General features: G+C 46.9%; 1 protein-coding gene across 12 annotated transcripts in view; it reads right to left on the bottom strand.

Moving 5' to 3' along the window:
• The window catches only part of EXOC2 (exocyst complex component 2), a 122,999-nt gene that overhangs the window by 12,169 nt on the left and 93,025 nt on the right, over nucleotides 1-17,805 (bottom strand). The window contains exon 25 of one of the 12 annotated variants that reach the window (XM_086370955.1): nucleotides 5,411-5,900. The exons of the other annotated variants lie outside the window; for them this stretch is intronic. Within the exon in view, the coding sequence (XP_086227081.1) occupies nucleotides 5,881-5,900 (20 nt within the window). The 3' untranslated portion in view covers nucleotides 5,411-5,880. Of the gene's footprint in view, nucleotides 1-5,410; nucleotides 5,901-17,805 lie in introns of those variants that run through there. 12 annotated transcript variants of the gene reach the window in all.

The raw sequence follows: 17,805 nt of genomic DNA, 5'->3' as shown, positions 1-17,805 counted from the left end.
CCGCGAGATGGTGGGCACGCGCAGGAAGGGCAGAGCAAACACCGCTGTTGTGATGCGGCAGTCGGTGCTGTTTGTGAGAAGGTTCCTCTTAGATGAACGCCCACAAGTTTCCATGTTCTTCAGACACAGAATGACAACAGCTTCTAAGTATTTACAATCTTGCCTCTTCAACTCTGAATGTGGAATCAGTGTGTGTCACGGTATTTGACGAGAGAAGTGTCCCCACCCACACAGCACCAGCCCAGACTGTCACCGAGCAGCACGCCCAGCGGCCCAGCGGGAATTCCCCACGGAGAAGGCAGAGCCCAGCTCTTCTGGGCAAGAGTCCCTGGGCCCCTGGCAGGGTAGGCTTCTCATACAGGGGCCTGGATCTCAGGACATGTTTGCCAAAAATGAAGGTCTTGCTTTTCATCCATCAAAGTGGAAAAGAAGTCTCTCTTCTAGCTGTATTTATTGGTTTCCTGTTTTAATCAAATAGGGAGGACACCATTTTGGAATAACTACCAGAATTTTTAGTGAATGCCTATTACTATTACCTGCCAGACTCTGTTCCATGTGCTGGGGACACAAGAGTGGCCTCAAGAACAAACTCACAAAAAACAAAGCCCCCTCATGCCCCTGGGGACACGGCCACTGTGCACAGGAGAGTTCCTCAGTGGTCTCGGAAGCAGCCCTCAGGAAAGCAGGCGCCAGGAACAGGACCCCTTGCAGCAGTAAGACAGAGCGCCTCTGCTTGACGAGACCCCTCAGCACTGTCTGTGGAGAGACGGGCCCTGCCAGGCGGAGAGGAAGCAGAGCCCCTCTGCACCTCCCTTAGGAACAGCACTCAGCGATAGCCTGAAACGCGGGTGCACAGGGGCACGCGGTGACTGAAGCTTCAGGTTTTCCTTGAAATATGGGGGACTGTTTTTTTCAATTAAAAAGTGTTATACAGGCAGACTTGAATCTTCCTATAATAATTTGGACAAATGGCTAGGCAGACCTCTCTAGAGAGTATCCACATTAAAGACCAGAATAGTGAAAACTTTGGACTGATCAAGCCTATATTCTTGTTTTGAAAATATTAAATAAACACACACTGAAAAGAAGACAAAGAATTGTAAGTTTTCCTAATAACAAATAAAAGTCCAGTCAGCTTCCCCTTTATCTTTCTCCCTAGCATGGTGTGCCTTCTAGATCTTTTCCTATGAATGTGATTTTTTTCCTAAAAAGCGAGTCCTGCTGCTTCTTCCCCTGACGTCCACGCACCCTTCCGTGCTGGTGTGCACACACTGCCCGCACCTTCACTGGCTGCTGAGGCTCTTTGTGGACGTGCCGTGACTTACTTATCCTATTTATTCTAGGTTGTTACATTATTTCTACTTACTCATAACTACTCGGCAGTCACGCTACCTTTCAGTATACACCACCACAAACACTACCACGAGGCTCCCGGTCCTTACATTCTCAGAGAATAATTTACTCAGGTACCTTCCAGAAGTGAAACTGCTGAGTCAAAGGTTTTGATCCATTCTGCCAACTTGAAATTGAAAAGGCTACTCAAAATTAAACCCCCACTTCCTCATGCTCTTTTACTTTCTTAACTTGGATTCTCTACTTACTATAATTAATAAAAACCATAATATGTGCTTCTCAACTATGATGATGACAAAACTTTCCATCAAAACACTGTAAGAAAAATTCAAGCAAAATACAAAGGTCAAAGGAAATTTACTTTGTTATATAAGACTCAGAGCAACAGAATGGAGTGTCTGAGAAAGACTGGACAGACAGACACTGCGTGCACTGAACAGGTGCCCCTGCACACGCCCAGCTCTCCCCAGGCGTTTCCTGGTAAACACACGGCTGGTCTCAGGCACCCCTGCCTCGTGTTGTTCTGAAACGCTGCACTCAGTCAGTAACAAAAGTGACTCTGGAAACTCTGGAGAGGTTGCCTACTTTATAAACCACATTTCCTGTTTTTAGCCCTTGTGCCCTAAATCAGTTACCAGTCCTAGTCTACAGATAAAAATAGATTGAAAAATACTATAAATATCCCACAATGTACTTTTTTTTTTGGTCAAACTGAAACATTACATGAAAGAACTCTGGGGTATTTCTTTTCAAGTAAATCATCTATTCAATTACAGTGTGAAGACACATTATTGAAATTACTGCCTATCAAAAGCAACTAGAAACGGCATCAACACTGTCAGTTGGAAAGGCTCGAAACTTGTGCAGCAGAACCACTTGTGCTGGAGCAGAGGACGGCGTCAGGTCCAGGTCTTTATGTTAAACTCGCTCTTTCTTGACGTATCTGGGATTTCCAAATGAATGCTTGGGGGTCAAAAGAATACATTACGAATGTAGTATATGAATGAATAAATAGGTCTCTACAATTTTCTATTTTCTTTCTCAGAACACTTTTTTTTTTGGGGGGGGTCTTTAATTAATATATCTCAGATCATGAACTCCTTATTGCCAAATTCAGACTTCAATTCAAGAAAGTAGGGAAAACCACTAGACCATTCAGGTATGACCTAAATCAAATTCCTAACAATCATACAGTAGAAGTGAGAAATAGATTTAAGGGACTAGATGTGATAGAGTGCCTGATGAACTATGGATGGACGTTCATGACACTGTACAGGAGACAGGGAGCAAGACCATTCCCAAGAAAAAGAAATGCAAAAAAGTAAAATGGCTGTCTGGGGAGGCCTTACAAATAGCTGTGAAAAGAAGAGAAGCGAAAAGCAAAGGAGAAAAGGAAAGATATACCCATTTGAATGCAGAGTTCCAAAGAATAGCAAGGAGAGATAAGAAAGCCTTCCTCAGTAATCAATGCAAAGAAATAGAGGAAAACAACAGAATGGGAAAGACTAGGGACCTCCTCAAGAAAATCAGTGATACCAAGGGAACATTTCATGCAAAGATGGGCTCGATAAAGGACAGAAATGGTATGGACCTAACAGAAGCAGGAGATATTAAGAAGAAGTGGCAAGAATACACAGAAGAACTGTACAAAAAAGATCTTCATGACCCAGATAATCATGATGGTGTGATCACTCACCTAGAGCCAGACATCCTGGAATATGAAGTCAAGTGGGCCTTAGGAAGCATCACTACAAACAAAGCTAGTGGAGGTGATGGAATTCCAGTTGAACTATTTCAAATCCTGAAAGATGATGCTGTGAAAGTGCTGCAGTCAATATGCCAGCAAATTTGGAAAACTCAGCAGTGGCCACAGGACTGAAAAAGCTCAGTTTTCATTCCAATCCCAAGGAAAGGCAATGCCAAAGAATGCTCAAACTACTGCACAATTGCACTCATCTCACATGCTAGCAAAGTAATGCTCAAAATTCTCCAAGCCAGGCTTCAACAATAAGTGAATTGTGAAATTCCAGATGTTCAAGCTGGTTTTAGAAAAGGCAGAGGAACCAGAGATCAAATTGCCAACATCTGCTGGATCATCAAAAAAGCAAGAGAGTTCCAGAAAAACATCTATTTCTGATTCATTGACTATGCCAAAGCCTTTGACTGTGTGGATCACAATAAACCGTGGAAAATTCTGAAAGAGATGGGAATACCAGACCACGTGACCTGCCTCTTCAGAAATCTGTACGCAGGTCAGGAAGCAAAAGTTAGAACTGGTTCCAAACAGGAAATGGAGTACGTCAAGGCTGTACACTGTCACCCTGCTTATTTAACTTATATGCAGAGTACATCATGAGAAACGTTGGGCTGGATGAAGCACAAGCCAGAATCAAGACTGCTGGGAGAAATATCAATAACCTCAAATATGCAGATGATACTACCCTTATGGCAGAAAGTGAAGAAGAACTAAAGAGACTCTTGATGAAAGTGAAAGAGGAGAGTGAAAAAGTTGGCTTAAAGCTCAACATTCAGAAAACAAAGATGATGGGATCCGGTCCCATCACTTCATGGGAAATAGATGGGGAAACAGTGGAAACAGTGACAGACTTTATTTTTTTGGGCTCCAAAATCACTGTGGATGGTGATTGCAGCCATGAAATTAAAAGACGCTTGCTCCCTGGAAGGAAAGTTATGACCAACCTAGACAGCATATTAAAAAACAGAGACATTACTTTGCCAGCAAAGGTCCGTCTAGTCAAGGCTATGGTTTTTCCAGTAGTCATCTATGGATGTGAGAGTTGGACTATAAAGAAAGCTGAGCGCTGAAGAATTGATGCCTTTGAATTGTGGTGTTGGAGAAGACTCTTGAGAGTCCCTTGGACAGCAAGATCCAACCAGTCCATCCTAAAGGAAATCAGTCCTGAATGTTCATTGGAAGGACTGATGTTGAAGCTGAAACTCCAATACTTTGGCCACCTGATGTGAAGAGCTGACTCATTGGAAAAGACACTGATGCTGGGAAAGATTGAAGGCAGGAGAAGAACGGGACGACAGAGGATGAGATGGCTGGATGGCATCACCGATTCAATGGACATCCGTTTGAGTAAACTCCGGGAATTGGTGATGGACAGGGAGCAGGCCTTGGGGTTGCAAAGAGTTGGACATGACTGAGCAACTGGACTGAACATATCTCCTAGTTTTTAAATATGAATAAGAAAACTCTGTCCTATGAAAACAGAACATAAAATATCACCATCCATAAAAAAACAGTAAATTTATTTCATGGCTTATTTTTTCCATTTCTAAGAAGATTTATATTCATAAGAGTTTAGCTTTCATAAACTTCAGAGGCAAACTTTACCTTTGAAGATTCCAATACAGGCAAGGGAGTCACAATCTGTCCGATTTCAAAGTCAGAATCTGACGTGTAAAATAGTGTGTGAACTTATTCTAACCTAAAATAGTATAGAACACGATACACTTAGGATGAAATATCCGTTTCAACATTCAAAACTGGTACTGAATTTTAGACTTAAAGGTATAAAAATTTAATATAACATTAACATAAATCAATTTTATTTGTTTCAATTTCTTCTTTTGGCAGGAAAAAATGTTTCCATTAGAAGGCAACTTCAATTAGAAAAGTAAAAATGAATGAATCAGTTGAACTGAGGTGGACGAACCTAGAGCCTGTCATACAGAGTGAAGTAAAATAAAAACAGATATTGTATATTAATGCATAAATACGGAATCTAGAAAAATGGTACTGATGAGTCTATTTGCAGGGTAGGAATAGAGATGCAGACATGGAGAACAGACTGTGGACACAGCAGGGGGAGGGCAGGGTGGGCGGATCAAGAGAGTAGCGCTGACACATACGCAGCCACGTGTGAAACAGCCAGTGGGGAGCTGCTGTATCACCTAAGGAGCTCAGCTCAGTGCTCTGTGACAACCTAGGGGGCAAGTGGGATTGGGTGGGAGGGAGGCCAAGTGGGAAGAGATACATGTTGTATTTATGGCTGATTCACGTTGCTGCATGGCAGAAACCAACACAACATTAGAAAACAATTGTCCTTTAATTAAAAATTAAAAATATAAAGGTGACAGGAAAATAGAACTCATTCTGTGCACACAATGTGTCTTGTTTCACACTGTGAGGTGCTACAGTTACATATATACTTCATAAAGGTCTGTAGAGTCTTCAGATTTCACAATCTCTAGGAGCCCCGCCCCAGCCCTCAACAAGAATGACCTCAAAGGAAATCAAACTAATGAACGCTTGTGATGGAAGCCGGACTGCAGACCATGGCTGTGGAGCCTGACAGCCTGGTTCAGGATGGCAGCCCCACCGTCTGAGCCACGGCCGCGGCTGAGGACGCTGTGTGGCCACTGCAGGCGGCCTGGCCCTGAGAGCTCTGCTTCCAGTGCTGGAGCTGGCGTGGTGAGCAGAGCGCACGGTGCCATTCTCAGGACCGGGTTCCACCCACAGGTTAAGAAGCAAGGTCCAACTAGGCTAAGTTTCTGCTATTAAACCAAAGACAGAGGAGCTGTAAGAAAATCAAAGGCAGAAAAACCATGAAAGCCAAGAACTGTCCTGGAGCTTCGTCTTCATTTATATCAGAAGGGATCTCTGGAGTCAGAATATGGAGAAGAGTCATTGTGAGAAAGGGCTGCAGGCCTGGCCGGTTGCAGTGGAGACCCTGACCTTGTGGCTATCAGAGCGGAGAGAATGCAAAGCACCACGGCAAGATGTGAGCTTGGAAACAGCGCCAATGGCCATTTGCTAATTGTGATGTTCTGCTGGCAAGGTTTCTAAGTCTTCAAGTAGGAGTTGTCCCCTTTTCCAATTAAGCAGAACTCGCACCTAGGAAAGCACGTAAATCCTGTTTCCCACACACACATGTACCAGCATCCTGATGGAGACGCGGCAGCCTGCTCCCCGCAGACACTCCCGGACCTCGTCCCTGTGGGCCCAGGACTGGGAGGTGGCCCTGCTGCCTGCACTCCCCATTAGGGGAGGGAACGCACAGCAGCACGCCACCCTCCAGGCTCTCTTCAACGTCACGGTCTGGCCTCGGGCGGGACGGGTCTCCCTGCCTGGATGAGCACGTCACGCTCGCGTGCCCACTCCATGCTATGGGCACTGACTGGTCTCCGGCTTCCAGTTACTTCAGGCAGAGCTGCAGTGGAGACGCCGCCTGCCGGTGCAGAGACGCTGCCCTCGGGGACGTCCTGGGGGGGGGCGGGCCTCTGCCAAGCACACAGCTGCCTCTGCCGGCTCTGCCAGCCTTCTCCCGGGGAGAGCAGAGCGACCCTGCATCCCAAACACCCATGTCAGCAGCAGTCTACATGCCATTTAGGTGGATACAGACTCATGAATGTGTCCAAAAGGAGCACTTGCTCTAGTTTAAAAAAAAAAAAAAAAAGGATTTCTGCACCTATTTTCCTTAGTATAACATGAAAAAGCCACAGCACAAAGGAAAAAAGAGGAAAAAATCTAAGAATATACACCAATTTTTCTTTTCACTAATACAACCCAACTGTGCAATATAAGAAGGTGTGTACCTTTCATTTCCATCACATCTGAAGTCCCTGAAAGTGTCTTTGTGGTTTCATAAAGCCTACCATCATCTCTCCTTCAATACACAAACCTGCTCAGAGTGACATGCACTCCACGTACATCTCAGGTCCTTATTACTGTAATCACAGGCTGTCACACCATTTGCAATCAGTAATGAAAGCAACTGCAAAGCTGAAAACTGCGTTTTCAAATATATCATGCTTGTGAATATACTTTGGTTGTCACTCAAACACTTTATTAGTATGAGATATTAACAGAAAATTGAAGTAAAACGATCCAAAAGAAAACTCTTACTCAAGTACCTTCCTGCACAACATGAAGGTTTTCTTCAGTCTCTTCCAGGTGTCCTGTGGAGGACACCTGCCCTGCATTTGTGGTGCCCTGTCACCAACACCTGATCCCCAACTGACTGTGGGGTAAGCTGTGCCGCTGCCCCATGTGAGTGGTGGAGACGGGGGGCTGCCGGAGCACTGGCTCACTGTGCTGAGACACAGAGCAGCCCTGCTTCTGTCAGCCATGCATCCTCGGCTTCAGGGAGGGAGGCCGGCCTGGAAGTCTCCTTTCTATCGTGGGCTCCCAGGAAATTCTCGAGACGCTGCTTTAAAACACACACAAGTTTTCCACCAGAATGTGCAGAATAAAGGGCCACCAAAATGGCTGTTAAGCTATACTCAAAATAGTCAGGGGTTGGCTTTCTTGGCTCATTATTAAGAGAAGACAGTCACGAAAGTTCACCTGGAGTTGGGAGAGACACAGAGAGCTGGCATTTCTGGTCCAGCTGTGACAGGTCAGAGGGGGTGAAACATCCAAAGACCACTCCGTGGTTTGGTGTTCTCCTGGAACCAGTGAACTTCGCAGTTTCCGAGTGAAATGCCAAGTGAGGGTGAAGAGGCGTCCCTGAGCACGCCCTGCAAGAGACCTCAGCGTGGGAAGCCTTGAAGCCGAGCTACCAGAGGCTCGGGGCTATTCTCCCCCAGCCAGCGGTGGGGAAGGCTCATGCACAACTTAAATGACACGACACACTTTGGGGTTCACAGCAAACCCTCCAGAAACAGTCATCGCTGTTCCTGCACAGAGGAGAGCAGCTCTGCCTAGAAGACAGCAACTGGGGGCCCTGACTGACCCACCCCACTCCAGAAACCAAAGGGAAATGCGAAGTTCAAAACAGAAACTTTAGGAAGGTAGGTGAGAGAACACAGGCAGTGGAAGTGAATACGGAAGTATGAAAAAAGTTCTGTCCTTAATGTCTTTCTACCCTTTCCACACTGAGTCTTCAGATCTGTCTACCCATGGCTGTTCTGTAATTTCTCTTGCTCCCTTTGAAATCAAAACGTCTGCACCACGGTTGGAGGTAAGGCTGTCTTGGGAGGTGGAAGTGGTGTGCTGACAAGGTTCCCTAGTTCTGTGGGAGAGGTAACAACTACACCATGTCATCAACGATTGTCAGTAAAGAGAGGAGACCATGTACACGCACGCGTGCGCACACACACACACACACACCCCCGTGCACCGGAAGCTTCCTGGGTTTCCTTTAGTCAGTCTGTCCTCAGTTTCACTACCGTGACTTCAGTCCTTCAGAGTCTGTTAACCACTAATTTATTAAAACACTTTTGATGGTGACCTAATTTGTTAGTCAAAATACAACAACTGGAGTCATCTGGACCTTACCTTTCTGCTGTGGGGCATGTTTTAAACAACTGGGAAAGGGAGCGTTTGTCCCCATTTTCAGGTTAGAGCAACCATCTGGAGTTGTCTTCTTACCATGCTGCTCACACACCTGGGCCCCAAACACAGGCGCACTACAGCGCTCCAAGGACACCCACACCCGACGCTGAGTCGAAGACCAGCGCCGAGCAGCACTGGGAGGACAGGCACACGCCTTTGGCTCTGAGGAGGAATCTGAGTGGAGACAGCATGGCTGCAACAGCCAGGCCAGGCTTGCTCGATGACGGGCCAGTGCTCCTGGGCTGGGCCGCGGTGTCCACTCCATGGACGCGTGGGGGTGCCCGCCTGCTCACGGGCTGGGTTTGTGGACAAACGGAGGGGCCAGTGCCGCTGTCGGCTCAGCACGCTGGGCCACGGCCTCTGCCAGCCTCCAGGTCGTGCGCTGAGCTGGAGGGCTGAGCCGGGGCAGACCCTTTGGTGCCCTTTCAAACTCCTCACCCAGAACCGTCTGCAGACAACACCTGGAAGTTCAGAGTGTGCACCGAGCTCACAGCAGCTAAGGTCACAGGAGGTGACGAGCAGCTGGGAAGCAGCAAGGAGTGCCCAAAGGGCAGGATGTGCACGAGGGCCCCGCTATCGCCCACGGCGTACACACGCTTTAGAAAATGACTCTTGGTCATTAGACAAAATCAGGTGAAGTGAGTGAAAAAACCTCCGATACTGTTCACAGGACCTAGAAACGGAAGTTCTGCAGACTCACAATTATGAGATGTCCATGCAGTTTCCCGAACACCAGAGGGGACACAGCCTGGCAGGACCTGACAGGCAGGAACCTGTGGTTAAGGAATGGGCCACTGATGTGACTGAACAGAAGCGATGGCACTGCTGGGACGTAAGAAACCAAAGGGAGTGCAGCGCTCGTCTGCTCGTGCAGGACTTCCGGGTGCAGTTTAACAAGAGAGAAAGGGATTACAAAAGGCAAGGGGGCTTCTAGGGAGGACAGACACAAACGTAGAAAGAGTAAGACAAATTTGACAGAGGCAAGTTTTTCCCCATTTCCTATCATTTCATTCCCGACTGACGGCTGGCTGCACATCTGGGAAGAGAGGGCACTCAATGGATGTGGCCTGGACACAGAAAGCAGGCAGGGCCCGGAGCCCCTGTGCAAAGACTCCCAGCCAGAGAGGGGACAGTTTGATTACTAAAACAGCAGCACTATGATAATGAATTGAAACTCAATTAAATATGCTCAAGCTGAGTTAGAAAAATATGCTCAAGCCATGATAATTAGAAAACATCTTCATTACCTTTTGAAAAAAAAATGGTGACGGAACCAACTCATTCTGAGAACGAATTAGAAAGTAAAATCAAGTTTTACCCTGCCTTTCCTGTATGAACTGGACTTCAGAGTAACCGAATCGCTGATGAAACTTTTTATTTTTTAATTTCATGCTCCAGCTACCAATCATTAGTTTGCAATCTCCAAGGAAATAAGGCCAATACTTTGGCTACCTGACGAGAAGAGATGACTCACTGGAAAAGACCTTGATGCTGGGAAAGACTGAAGGCAGGAGAAGGGGATGACAGAGGATGAGATGGTTGGATAGCATCACCGACTCAATGGACATGAGCTTGAGCAAACTCCAGGAGATGGTGAAGGACAGGGAAGCCTGGTGTGCCACAGTCCATGGGGTCACAAAGAGTCGGACACAACTTAGCGACTGAACAACTAGGAAATAAAAGATCATGGCAACAATTACCAATGGTGCTAAAACTAACAGATGAAAAGTTTGACCGTTTTAAAGGGTAGAGCAAGCTGATAACACTTGAATGCAGTTTTCAATCCTATCACCAACAGGGAGACAATCAAACATTACAGACATCCTGGTGACAAAATCCAAATTAAAATCACGCCTGAAACTGATAAAACTTCATTAATCGTAAGTTTGGAAACACAAGGAGCAGAGAAACATGCTGCTGACACAAGGAGGAAACAACATGGAAACCCCAGAAAATGAGCGTCCGTAGAACCATGATTTAGTCAACAAAGAAGCTGACGAAAGGGCCGTCAGTCAGTTCACTCACTCAGTCATGTCCGACCCTTTGCGACCCCATGAACTGCAGCACGCCAGGCTTCCCTGTCCATCACTAACTCACGGAGTTTGCTCAGACTCACATCCACCAAGTTGGTGATGCCGTCCAACCATCTCAACCTCTGTCATCCCCTTTTCTTTCTGCCTTCAATCTTTCCCAGCATCAGGGTTTTCCAGTGGGTCAGTTCTTTGAATCAGGTGGCCAAAGTATTAAGAATTTCAGCTTCAGCATCAGTCCTTCCAATGAATATTCAGGACTGATTTCCTTTAGGATTGAAAAGGCCCTAGAGATAGGAAAAAATACTTCAGAGACATGCGAGTAAAAGCAACACACAGACCCTGACAGGAGCCCTGATCTGACTGAACTGTCTAAACAACTTTTATGAGAATGGACACTGACTGTGTTCCAGAGTCTAAGCTCAGACTGCTTGCTGCAAAACAGGCCAGTAATCAAGAGGCGAGCTGTCAGGACAAGGAACGTGGCTTTATTCAGAAAGCTGGCAAACCGAGAGGATGGTGGGCTCATGCCCTAAAGAACCTTCTTGCCTGAGTCAGGCTCCTTCTACACTGAAAGGGGAGGGAGTAAAGCCAAACACTTCCCTGTTCCTGCCAGCCTCCAGAGGGCATGTGTGAATTTTTCCCTCCCTGCAGCCATTCACAGGGGGCCTGGTGCAGAGGGTTCCTGTGAGCTAAACCAAAGCATTTTATTAGCCTGATGCTCATGACCTGGGCGGAAAAATTCCCAGAGATGAGCCATGTACAATCTAAGCTTACAGGCACCATCCCTTGAGTGATTAATCTGTAACAGAATACAAAAGGTTCTTTCCTATTTCAACTGGATATTTGATAAAATTAATGGATTGTTACATTTTTTCCCAGATCTGGTAATAGCATTGAGACTACATTTTCAAAGACATCATCCTTATCTGATCCATGTGTGGATGAAACGACCCTTCATCCAGAGAGGGCGGGGGACTGGCCGTGAGCTCAGGGCTGCTGAAGCCGCCACGAAGTCAGCTCTGCGCTTCCCTGTTCTGCTGTGATCAACCTCTAGGAATGTCCAAAGTAAGTTCAAACAATGGCCTTTTGCACAACAGCACATTAATTTACCCTGGTGCCAAACAGCTATCAGTTTAAGACACAATAAAATAAATACTTCAGCAGATAATACATGCAATGACGAAAGTATGTAGGCCATAGGTCATCTCAAGGTTAATGCAATTCACATTGATACCATCAGAGCCAACACTCAGCTTTACTGAAAACGCTTGGCAGACGCTGCAACCAAATGTCCAAAGCACTGCACGGTTTTACAGCACTGACAGTGATGCGGTAAACTGCTTATAAAAAAGGAAAAATGGCTGGGAAAAAAGTAAAGTTAAATAATGAAAGTGCGATTTGAAAAAAAGAGGACTGACTAGGGTCATCCTCCTTTGAAAAATATAAAACTGCTTTTCTCCTATAAATAAATGAAATACAAATTTATTAAAATCTTCCTGACAGTATTTTTAAATGAAATTAAGAAAAACAGTTCAAGGAACTGATAAAAGTACTCTGAGTTCAGCACCAGGAAAGACCACTGAGTTGGATGTCTCTTCAAAGGTAGAATTCACTCGACTGGGCTCTCTTTTGGTTAAAAGCAGAATAGGGCGTGGGAAACCTGTGGAGGGCGGCCAAGAGCGTGGCAGGCTGGCAGGCACTGCCACTCGGGATCCAAGCTAGAGACGAGAGCAGACGTGCACGGGGCCTAACGCACAGTGCCAGGTATGTGATGCTCACAAAGGCGCCCTCAGAATTCTGCAAGGCTTGGTCTTCAGAGTCAATCTGGAAAGGTGGAATGACACTCAAGAGACCTTTGGGTTACACCTATTTTGTAATAATCTAATTACTTCTAAATGAATAGCTCCCATCGTGTTTTTGCTAACTGTTTTCTTATTTAATCAACCAAAATTCTCTTCTTCAACATTAAACTGAATTAAAAAATAATTCAATCTGATATCCTGTTGAAAATACCTATTAGGGTAAAAGCCAAACTGTAAATTAGTATTTTACTTGACGTGTGTTTTCCCTGTCACCTCTGGCTTGGGTAATTTATGCCAAGGTGTTTCCCACTAAGCAACCAACGGATGGAGGAAATGTACTAGGGAAGGTTTTCTCTACACCGGCACCTAGGAAGGCCACAGCACAGAGGTGGGGATGGCGTGGAGGGAGGCCTGGAGACAGTGGGGAGGAGACAGAGGGAGGGAGAAGTTATGGGTATGCAGGGGAAGACACTGCTGAGTCCCTGTCTAGTTCTACATGTGCTGTGAACTGACCCTTGAATGGCTGGCTGGGCTATTTTATTAGAAATAGGAACTAATATTTGGATGCTGAAATAACTCTTCTTTATTAATGGGACAAAACAAACTTTTTCTTTGCTGAACTCAGCTCTTATCTTTTGCCCACACGCCTGGAGCCAGCCCTGGCTGGAGACTGGGTTTAAGGAGAACGGTGTCTCCTGGCACTGCTGGGTTCCGAGTGGGGCTTCCCTGCGGGAGGGAGGAGAGCCTTCGTCCACCCCTGGGGGGATGGCAGTGCACGGGCTCTGTCCCCTTCTTCTACACTCCCTGCCCTGCCTGTGGGAGGCAGCGAGAGGGCAGAGCAGGTACTTGCAGGAGGAGCTGGTGAGGGCTGGGCTCGCTTGGACCCTGCGGCCCCCACATCCCCGCCTGCTGGTGCCTCTGTCTTATCCTTTGATCAGTGTGAGGTCAGGAGAGACGACTGTCCTTCACCGGTTCTGGGGCCCAGAGATTCTAATGGTGTTTCCTGCCTTTCCTTCACGCAGGCTGAAGCAGCGATGGGTGAGAGTCCCTCCTCTCCGCCCCTCTGATGTGGGACATGACTACTCCTCTCTTAGGAGGATCCAAGGAGCTGTCCCAGCACTTAGTAAACCTCCCCACACACTCCAGGAAAAGATTCTCCCTAGGGTTGTGCACAGTTTAACAAGGAGTGAGATGGGTGTTTCCATGGAGATGCTGATTTCATGAGACAAATGACAGGCAGCCTGTCCACCACCCCAGTGTTCTTCACTTGAGGTAAGTGCAATTAGCTCACTGGAATACAAGGATCTGGTTAAATCACAAAAGAGTATTAGAAGAAAAGTGTTGGGGAAAAAAGAGACATACAACAGGCAATCAAGATACTCTTCACATGGCAGTGGAAATGCATCTACAGGCAGGAAGAGGTGGTCACCTAGGATGAAGAGCACCGGCTGCAGGCTGGTCTCTGCCTCCGCATGCGGGATCCACGGGGAACGAGGGAAGCGCCCCGCGTCCCACACCAGCCAGCTGCCCTCCCCGCCCACCTGGCCCCCCACACTCACAGCATCCACCACACAGATGTCTTCCCTCGCCCGATACTTCCAATGACTACAGTTAACAGGAAAGCATTTTGAGGCAAAAATCGGCTAAGTACTTATTAAAAAATGGTTGATTTTAAATTAATCTATTACCTTTACGAATATATGTAAACATACATGTTCTAGATAGAAAACAAATATTTAAGTGAAAATTTAAAGAAAGATTACTTCTCTTATTTAATATGTTCTTAAGATTTGAACTTTCAAGTGTACTTGTAAATAAGATTATTTTTAACTGAGCTAAAACTTATCAAACGCAAGTACTCAGAGCTCTTAACAACTGAGGATAACAGAAAAATGACAGTCAGTTAAGTGACTCAGAACTAACCAGAACGATCTTTCCTGATATATATTAAATTAAAGAGGTGATCAACTGGATTTTTAAAAAAAATTACTACAGTGTCAGAAACTACAGCAATACACAGGTACCTATATGATTTGCAAAATTCAGCTCTGAAATGAAAAATGAAATTGGACATGAAAATTCTAAAGATAATACTAAGGTAACTGAAATTCTTCTGGAGGACTAAGTCAAACTATTGTGGCTGCTCAGCTTGGTCTCAAAACTTCAGTCAACTTTAAAGAAACGAAAAGTCGCTCTATGACTATGAGAGACTGAGGTTCAGCTGGGCATCCAGTCAAAACTACACTGAGAACAGAACTAGATATAGCTTAGAAAAGTCTGTAAAAGTGGGTGTTTGTTTCTAAGAGGTTTTGGCACCAGAGGAATGGCACGTGAATGGCGGGTGGTACAGTGCTGTGTGCATATGCCAAGGAGAGGATGCTTGCCTGAAAGAAAGCACCAGAGCCTCCATGCCACACGGCCAGCAGCACCTCAGTTTGTACAAAAACCTCCCTGGTAACTATGACATCACTTTGCATCCATCATCACTCACAGTGTGGGCTGGGAAGATGTGAGGGGCAGAGAAGGACCCCAGACCTGGACACTGAGTCAGTCCACACCTGGCAGCAGGGAAGACCCGAAGAGCCTGGTGATGCACCCCCCTACCCTGCCCTCGCCCTCTTGAGTCCTCACAAGGACTAAGCAAGATGCACCTCAACTGTCCCTGAACAGCACGTTATATTGTGCACAGAGATGCCACACAGAAATGCTCTCACGTCAGGTATCCCTGACACTCGTGTTTAAATCAAATGCAATTACTGATGACTGAGGGACTGCACGTAGCTTCCATAGGGCACAAGTGCTAAAACGCTCACCTCAATTAAACAAATACCAATATCCACTGTGCACTATTTATTAAAAAGTGAACAAGAAGATTAATGGAAATGAGAACATCACACAATTTACTTTCCTATCGAAAAGCAACTGAGAAAAATCACTGCCGAACCACAGAACAAATACGGAAAGATAAACTGAGGCATGACCCATGTTCGCTCAGACTGTGAACTATGAATTCCCACTGCACAACTGGAGCTTGGTGGGGAGGTGGACCCTGGGAACCAGGAGAGGCCCTGGCTGCCTGGAGGTGGCATGGGAGGAGCCAGGAGCAGGACGAGCAGGACCAGTGCCCATGAGCGAAGGTCTCAGCCTGGGGAGAGGGGAGGCCTGAAGGGTTGAAGCAGGGGGTGACAGATGGGCTTTGCCAACGAGGGGCTGGGGACAGGAAGACGGTGTGGCCCTGAGGTGACACGGGGCGCCCTGCAGGAACTGGGCACGGTGGGGGCAGAACTAGGGCCTGAGGAGGAACAGCACCCTGGCAGCTGACCCAAGGGGTGAGGAGGGTGCAGGAAAGTCTGGGGGAGACATCTGTCCCTGGAGGAGGGAGGTCAGGCCACAGAGTGGATGCTGGAGGCAACAGTCAGCTTGCTCGAGTGGATGAAATCTCGGAGTCTGAACAGGGACTGGCAACCCCAGGGAAGCTGGTGTCCAGGGCCACTCCCAGTGCAGGGGCCGCAGGGGAAGGAGGCTGGGGCCCGCTCACCACAGGGGAAGGGCAGCAGGGCATGGGGGGCGTCTCTCCCAGGAGCAGGACCAGCCTGGAAGCACTCCGCAGAGCACCAAGGCCAGCACGGCCATGGATCCCAGGATGGCTGGAGATGTGAGAGACACGAGAGGACGCGGGCCTCAGGTGGAATCTCCGAGGCACCGCCCAGACAGCTAGTTCACGCTGAGCTGTTAAGTAGAATGTGTGGGGCTGTGAGCAGTCAGAGCGACAGGAGCTCAGGGGGTTCAGAGCCTGAGGTCCTGGCCAACCTTCCCCCATCCTCCAGAGGGAACCAGGATTTGTCTTAAGACAGCTGAAATTTAGAAAACTGTAATAAATTGGCTTAAAGCTCAACATTCAGAAAACTAAGATCATGGCATCCAGTCCCATCACTTTATGGCAAATAGATGGGGAAACAGTGGCTGACTTTATTTTTTGGGGCTCCAAAATCACTGCAGATGGTGACTGCAGCCATGAAATTAAAAGATGCTTACTCCTCAGAAGGAAAGTTATGACCAACCTAGACAGCATATTAAAAAGCAAAGACATTACTTTGCCAATGAAGGTCCATCTAGTCAAGGCTATGGTTTTTTCCAGTAGTCATGTATGGATGTGAGAGTTGGACTATAAAGAAAGCTGAGCGCAGAATTGATGCTTTAGAATTGTGGTGTTGGAGAAGACTCTTGAGAGTCCCTTGGACTGCAAGGAGATCCAACCAGTCCATCCTAGAGGAGATCTGTCCTGGGTATTCATTGGAAGAACTGATGCTAAAGCAGAAACTCCAATACTTTGGCCACCTGATGCAAAGGGCTGACTCATTTGAAAAGACCCTGATGCTGGGAGAGATTGAGGGCAGGAGGAGAAGGGGACGACAGAGGATGAGATGGTTGGATGGTTATCACCAACTCGATGGACATGAGTTCGGGTGAACTCCGGGAGTTGGTGATGGACAGGGAGGCCTGGCGTGCTGCGGTTCATGGGGTTGCAAAGAGTCAGACACGAGTGAGCAACTGAACTGAAATGAGTAAGTATTAAGAGGTAAGTGTACACAAGGCACATGCATTACAGGCACACAAATGACTGAAACTGTGAGGAGTAAAACACCTAGCATGTGCATGAGTGTGCACATGTGCAGGGCCTGCTGGACAACAACTCTTTTATTTGTGAACCAGGGATTGGTTAACTGTTGTTACAAGCATTTGGTACAGCAGGGTCCAAATTTTGTTTGTGAATTTGCAAAGTCCCAATAAACCTGCACAGTGGCACATGTCACCTGAGCTGACAAGGATCTTGACTGTCACTCCTCACCTAGTTTCACCCATTTCCCTGCCGGAATCGCGACTGGGATGCAACACGAAATGTGGCATATGCGCTATATTACCTTCCTAAAGCTCCCAAATGTTGAAATTTCCAAAGTTACCTAGCCCAAGGGTTTTGAAAAAGACTGCAGATCGAAAGCTCCAGAGGCTGTTGACAGACAACCTTGAGACCAGTGATCCACCCAGGGAGTTAGGTTTGCTCATACGAAGTCAGGAACTCAGCTTACACTGAAGGTGCATGTCATCAACTGCCCTGGGTAACTGACCACTACCCCTGAGCTCACAGACTGGGCTGTAAGAAGCTCCACCAACGTAAAGGGCAGTGCTGGAACCAATGGACAGGATACTCCCTCGTAGATAATTATCTTGCACATAAAACACGCATAATTCCCATAGGTTCCATCTAAAGCACCACGCCCACCTTCCACTGGCCGTATCACACGTGCAGAGT

This window comes from Bos grunniens, chromosome 23, assembly GCF_055505025.1.
Source record: "Bos grunniens cultivar Pamir isolate PY7600 chromosome 23, Bosgru_T2T1.0, whole genome shotgun sequence".
NCBI lineage: Eukaryota > Metazoa > Chordata > Mammalia > Artiodactyla > Bovidae > Bos > Bos grunniens.
This window is presented reverse-complemented; position numbering and strand designations above follow the sequence as displayed.